This window comes from Nicotiana attenuata, unplaced genomic scaffold (genome assembly GCF_001879085.1).
Source record: "Nicotiana attenuata strain UT unplaced genomic scaffold, NIATTr2, whole genome shotgun sequence".
Taxonomy (NCBI): Eukaryota; Viridiplantae; Streptophyta; class Magnoliopsida; order Solanales; family Solanaceae; genus Nicotiana; species Nicotiana attenuata.
Genome location: NW_017671943.1, coordinates 128,447 through 135,404, shown reverse-complemented (window position 1 = coordinate 135,404; position 6,958 = coordinate 128,447). Strand labels below are relative to the sequence as shown.

General features: G+C 33.7%; 1 protein-coding gene across 1 annotated transcript; it reads right to left on the bottom strand.

Annotated features, from left to right (window-relative positions):
• Nucleotides 1–1,019: 1,019 nt before the first annotated feature.
• LOC109210977 (kinesin-like protein KIN-1) lies at nt 1,020–6,597 on the bottom strand. Its single transcript, XM_019374460.1, has 15 exons — nt 6,335–6,597; nt 6,084–6,186; nt 5,937–5,980; nt 5,499–5,528; nt 5,300–5,422; nt 5,149–5,174; nt 4,951–5,032; nt 4,542–4,583; nt 4,429–4,462; nt 4,253–4,328; nt 3,967–4,186; nt 3,797–3,888; nt 2,367–2,481; nt 2,111–2,290; nt 1,020–1,333 (listed from the first exon to the last, which is right to left on the bottom strand). Exons 1-15 carry the CDS (start codon nt 6,446–6,448, stop codon nt 1,235–1,237), a joined length of 1,380 nt encoding a protein of 459 aa, XP_019230005.1. The 5' UTR covers nt 6,449–6,597; the 3' UTR covers nt 1,020–1,234.
• Nucleotides 6,598–6,958: the final 361 nt, after the last annotated feature.

Below are 6,958 nucleotides of genomic sequence, written 5' to 3'. Positions count from 1 at the left end.
TGTTTGTCCAAAAAGAGATTCAGACAACATCAAATATATCGAAGACCACTTTACTCTTCATCTTCATCTCTTCTTTACTTTCTTCTTCTTTCCCTTGTATAGTTCCATGAATCATAAGATTAGGATGGGGTTTCTTCTTCTTAACAAATAGGTGGATCTAAATAGAGAAAATAATGAAGAATACGAACATTAGGTGAATGGTCAACATGTTTCAGTAACTACTAAAATAAGTCGCCAACTCTCCGCATGTGATCTTTACTTATTTAATCTGAGCTTAGTTCGAATGATTGCCATGCATACAATATATTTCTCTAACCACAAGTGGTATTCTATACTTCTTTATCAAGTTAGTTTACATTTATATTTTACACAATCAATGAAAGTCCTGACAAGAATAAGGGCATTTTTGACTTAAAGAAAATATTGCTTGAGAACAAATTTGAGTACTGTGAAAATTATAAATCTCATAAGGCAAAGGCAAATGGGACCAAAAGGCTTCAATTCCTTTTTACAAGCAAAACTGGAACTTGCTTCTACGAATAGCAAACCTATAAGGCTTCTGTTACATGTCTATAAAAAGAAAGTGCACCAATCTAAGTGGTGTTTGTTTCAAAAATTTGAAGATTTTTTGCAAAAGTTATCTTTTAACCAAAAGCGAAAAGAAAAAAAAAAGCATTTCAGATTTTCGGCTTCTATAAAAGCGGAAAACTACTAGCGCCACCTAAATTCTGCAAAATAATATCAAAAGCACGTCTTTCTTAGCTGGGGAAATCAGTCCAACTAAACAGAAGATCGAATAGCTCTTTGCTATCACCCAAATTTCGACTCCCTTTAATTCATAATTCATTTTACGAAGAAAGACTATATTTTCCTTCAGAATTTTATTTTGACGAGACTATTTTGAACTCAACATAAAGTAGATTACCATTTACCACGTACGCAAATAGGTCACTCTTTAGTCTTTACAAAGCGGGCAAATCGTAAAAAGATTAGGGCAAACGAGGTAAAGAGTGTTTTATGCCTAAATCAGTTAATCTGATTGAAACGAAAGTCACCTTGTAACTGCGGATGAGTTGTAGCTGTTTTACCGTTAGATACACTTTGCATGGTTCAATGCCTGATGGAAGATGATAATATGATTGGCCAGTAAGCCGACAACAAGACAAACAACCTACTATCATTATTTGATCATGTCTTAAACGCTGTCTTTAAAAATGAAGGTCCATTATTACAATCAAAGAATCAAGCAGAGCGGCCTTCTTTCGAGTTGATGTAGATAAGACTCTTCTGAAGCTTTCAAGCTGGCCTTAAGAGCGGCATTCTCCCTCTTCAACTGCAAAATGATTCATACGGCACAATCAAAATGCAGTTCTATAATTGACAAGTAAGGCTTGCTCAGTTGGTAAAAGCACCTCCACCCACAACCGTTAACTCATTAGGAAAACTCGCCTCATAAAAGAAATATGCGATTGAGTGGGAAAAGCTTTTGAATGGTTTTGACTCGTCACTCGTCTCCATGATCTAAGTAGAGTTCTAATCATAAATTTCTAAAATACTTCCCTACATATTTTTCTTGCTGGTTCTACTGTGCAATAGTTTCATCCAATTGATAATGTTCTCTAAAACAGTATGTGGATCATAAGCTATTACTTATATAACATCAATCTTCTGCTCGTATTTATTTAAAAAAAAAAAAAAGAAACAGGGAAGGTAAAAAATGTGAAGGATTTTACTACTACGGAAATCATACATCGTTCTCTAATTTTCTCAATTTCAGCCTTCTTTAGGTATAGTTGGTTCATTCGTTTCAAAAATCCTGCAGAATCTTCTATCAAAAAGTGTTTAGTCAAAAAAATATATGCAGAACTGATCCTTCCTAACCTACTCATTGAAGCCTTTGCGAGTACGAAATCTTCCTGGAAAAATCCTTCCGAAGTACTCCAGCAAACACACTAGCAATGCCAAAAAGAACTTCTGGCAAAACTCAGTTACCCCTAATATTTTTTTCTTATTTATTAAATAACAGAACAAATAAAAAGAAATCAGTGAAATCAAACTGAATAGAACCCTATTTATTTCACAGTGAATTTCCAAATTATGCATCTCTTACCTTCTCCACAACTGTACTCAGCTCTTCCACAGTTTTATATAATGATGAGATTGTCCTTGACGTGATATCTTCATACACAGCTTCTATCTCCTCAACTGAATTGGGATCAAAGAAAATCCCCTCCAGTACAAATAATTCCTCAAGCAATTGAACATCTTCGGAAGTCATTCTCACTCTCAGCTATGTAAATAAGATGATTAGCTTATAGTAGAGTAACCAAGGATAGCTTAAATTACATGAATCAAGAAATTCAGACCTTGGCCAATATCCTCTCCCTGGACTCATCTACATTGGTTGAGACGGTTGCTTCCTTGTTATTGTCTAGATCTTCCTTGCAACTAACATGTACTGATGCCTTTATATGCTTTGCTCTGCTTGAAAGGACAGAAAGTAACTCAGAGCCATACTGCTATGTAACACATGAAAATAGCAGGTACTTTACAAGTATCAGCAGCACCAAATAGCATAACTTTTTAGATAAAACTAGATCATGCCACAAATGAGATAGCCCAGAGAGAGAGAGAGAACAGATTTGGGGTTTTTGGTGAAAGAAGATACATATTTTCAGTTTTGAATAATCAATTTGATATGAATATTTCTGATTATTTGTAGCTTTTGTGGAAGTACACCTTACACAAGTAAAGAAGTTCTGCATTCCACAAAGAGAACCATATGCCTATATTAATATAAAATAATTATTTAGATAAATGTATTTTTATAATATACATTATATATTTCACAACCTTTGTTTTCTTTCATTCTGAATTGTGTAAATAATTTTTTGAATTTTTGTTGTTAATACTAAAGTTATTATTACAAACAAATTGTTCTAATTAATTCTTTTACTATGCTCATTATTTTTTTATTCCAGCATTATAGATGCTTAAATACTTTTTATATTTTTAATTTATAAATAATATTTATTTATTCTATAAGAAAGTCCATAATATATATTAAAATGGAAAATCATAATATTAAAAAGTTCAAAAAAAATAATAAAAAGAAGATAAATATTTATAATTTAGAGGGTAAAATAGGTATTTGGCAATCCAAAATTTGGAAAATCTAGTTGAGTGACCTTCTCAGTGCAATAGACATGGTTCAATGACTTTGTTGTTACAAACGAAAGTAAAGTGACTTTATAAGATAATTTGGGGTAAATGAGTGACCATTTGTGTAATGGACTCTAGAATTTATTTTTGTAATTTTTAGTGGAATTCTTGTTCAAACATCATTAATAATTAACAAATTCAGGCTGCACTACCTAGACTCATTGATCATTCATAGTGCATACCCAGTCAATGCAAAATGAAGTTTCCTAGATGCAGAAATAGTGCTAGCTAGACATGATTGGCTGATACAAAGTAAACTAACATGAGGAAAAATTGATGAAAGATAAATAAGAGCAAAAAGCAATATTCTGGAATGTAAATTGGAGAGACACGAAAACAAGATCAGGAACTACGAAGGCAGCATGTGTCTTTAGCTTACTAGATCACAACAAAGGAAATAAACGAAGTCACTCTAGTGATAATATACTAAAATGAGATCCCGAAGTTCCACTTAAGTGTAGCGCTAATCAGGGTCTTTACAAAATTTCCTCCATCTCTTTTTGTGCGTTATGTCCCTCATTATTCCCTTCTTGACTCTATGATAACAAGTTCAGAGAAAACTAATTTTGCATACCTAGCACCAAATCGCAGGGTGGAGAGGCTCTCTGAAGCATTGTAAGGGCTTGGAGAGCAACAGCAAAGTAATGCAGTCTGAGAGCATCCCCCCTGAGAAACATAATGTAGATGAGCATCATATAGAACTTAGTAGTATAGTGAAAATGTAGCTTAGGAAGTGAAACTAACAAGAGCATCTTGTAGGATCCTAGTGAGCTTAGAATCACGATAAGGAATATGAGTTAGCTTTCCTGGAGTACTGCTAGTCATAGCATTTATCACTTTCCCAAGTGCTGTGAGGGACTGATTGATGGTCTTTGCTTCTTCAAGAACTTTACCTTCAGCTCCAGTCTTATCAACTTTTTCAGACCCAGCCAAGTCTACGAGTATCAGCTTTCCAAATTTGGTCCTGCTTGGAAATTCAAATATTTAGGATAGATCTGCCAAGTATATCAAACCTATTGAAGGATAATACCTTTTATCCTTTGTCAGCTCCTGGTGGACAGTAAATATGTAAAGGCAATGGCTTCTGCTGCTCGACATATTCATTTCTGGGATTGTTAAATTTTCCTAACAAAGAATAGACAGAATAGAGACGTAAAAGGAAGAAGTTTTCTTAACGACAAGATGCACAGAAAGAGCTAAGGATACGTGTTTCTCCAACTGCCCTATTAGCTATCCCACTCTGCATCATCAACAGCCATATTAGTAGCAAAGTATATAAAAGACCTCATATGGAAATTTATAGTCTCCTTTTCCCTTACTGATAAATTTTGCAGTGCTTCTGCACAGTCTGATATAGCTACCTGGAAAAAAATTAAGATTATGGAGGCTTTAGAAATTTCCAAGGATCATAAAAGAAATTTACAGACAGATATACAGCTTTTGAGTTGTGAATCAAGGACAAATAGATTTTCTTTCATAAATTTATTGTTTCTGAAAGTCAAAGAGTTCAGCACTAAGGCCATTTCAGGCTTCCGACAGGTCAGCCATAGGAAGTGGATATATTTATAACTTTTGCAAGTGGAAAAGCACAAGACTGCTGAAGGCAATCCAAGCTAAATCCAAACTGAAAATACCAAGTTACGTTGCATACTACATGCTTGAAAACTAAAACAGTACAACTATTTTGAGGAAAACGTGGAAGAACAAGAGGGCGTTAATGAATCTTACTTCTGTTGCTCCACTTAGAATTATTCCGTGTACTTTGCTCTCTTTTATCTGTATATTGTCCTTCGATAAATCAAGCAGATCCCTGAGAGAAATTGACAACTTAAAGCCATGCTTATGAATAAAGAGATATTGAGTTAAAGTAGTAGACGTGGATCAAGAAAATCTCCTCAGGGAAAAGTGCTGATAAGTGACACAAACCTTACTTTTTCCATGTAGATCTCTACCTGTAAGAGTCAGAAATTTTCTTAAAATAGCTTTTATTCCTTGATGACTAAGAGAGACGCATTGCACTCTCCATATAAAAGGTCGAAATCAATAACAATAGCATCAAGAATTAATAGATTGTCACCATTGATAATTTGATTGTGTATTTGATTGGTTTCTCTGAATTCATTATGGCAACAAAAAGCCCATCCACTACCCTCTGCAATAGTCCTTTGTTCTTGCTTTCACAATCTAGAATGCTTGGTCCCTAAGGCCAACAGAGTTGACAATGAACTAATACTTTCATAAAACGCAGAATCATGAATGTTGTAAAATCATTTTACCTCCATGCTATATGTCTTTCCTGCTCCGGTCTGAGAAAGAAACAAAAGAACAAAGAATAGTCAAAACATGAAAGTACGGAAAAGAAAAGAAGAATTTTCTCCTCATGTCAATCACTAACAATTATTTAGAAAATACACAGAACTTCTATACTTTTTATTTTGTATTTACATAATATTGGCAAAAGATGAGTTTAAATGGAGTAACGTGGTCCATAGGAGATTCATATAGCCAACCTTGACTTGTATGAGCCTGAGGCATAGTTGTATTAACCACTAACAAATTAACAATTATCCACTAGCATTTGAGTGTTGTCTTTGTTCTCATCCTTCTACAGTTGATCCATTTACAAATCAGATGCAGTATTTGTACTGAAAATCTTCAATTCACATATAAAAAACGCAGCATGCTAACATAAAAGGCGGCAATCAAACATTTACCTGTCCATAAGTGATAATCGTACCATTTATTGCATCTACAGCACCTAGTTTCAAATTCATCCAAGCAACGAATATTTAAGTGAAAAGAAAAATTGGATTTAAAACTAGTTCACTTTTTTATAATGACTCACAAAATTCAATTCGTACCTTGGACTATAGGCAGAGCTAGAAATTCATATATATCAGCTTGTTCAGATCCTTGATAGAAAACTCTGTCGAACGTAAAATCAAAGTCCTGTTCCTTTTCATCCTATAATGATTGAACAAAATCAACTAAATCACAAAAACCACATTCTAAATTGCTAATGTGAAAATTTAGTACTACAATTCCAACTTTTCGCGATACATACACGAGTTCGAAATTGATGTAAGATTAATAGAGTTTTGAGCTAGAAAACCTTGATTATGAAGGACTCAGAGGTAATGCCTTGAACAGAGACAGCATCGCCAAACTCAGAGAGTTCCTTGGAATTCAGAGGTCTGAATAGCGCGCAAACTTTCATATTCGACATTGTTGAGCTGATCAACGATCAATTTGCAAAAACTCAATCTAAGTATACATTTTTTTATGAACAAGCTATGAAGGTTTTCCCGCCAAAAAAAGCTTGGGATGCCACTGAGCTGATGGAAGTGATTTGTGAACAGAACGAGAATGGGCAGAAACGTTTTCGGTATGTACTTACAAAAAGATTTGGAAGGGCTGACTTAAGTCTTTGATTTTCCTTTTTTGTTTTATTTTTAAACTTTTTATAGCCGATTGGTTACTGTATTTACCAATTAGCCATTACTGCTTATCAAGAAATTCACTTGTAATTATCTGAAAAGTAACATGATTCTGTAAATATTATTATACTCTCAACCCGTAAAACTTATATTTTTTGTAAATTTATTTAATATTTAAACCAAATTAATCCATTCATCTCAAAGGTGAATACTGTTATATCCGTTAATATATAACAAGTTTATTAACAAATTTGACGAAAACTATGATTAAATATTATCTAGGTAAATGACACATTGAG

Bases quoted from the DNA above. Each gene is read 5' to 3' on its own strand.
- LOC109210977 (XM_019374460.1), bottom strand. From the start codon at position 6,448: ATGTCGAATATGAAAGTTTGCGCGCTATTCAGACCTCTGAATTCCAAG. The intron at 5,033-5,148 runs GTTTGTGTCACT...AATTTCTCTCAG, and splicing joins ATCTACATGGAAAAAGTAAG to GGATCTGCTTGATTTATCGA. The intron at 2,482-3,796 runs GTATGCAAAATT...CCTTTCAAGCAG, and splicing joins ACCCTGCGATTTGGTGCTAG to AGCAAAGCATATAAAGGCAT.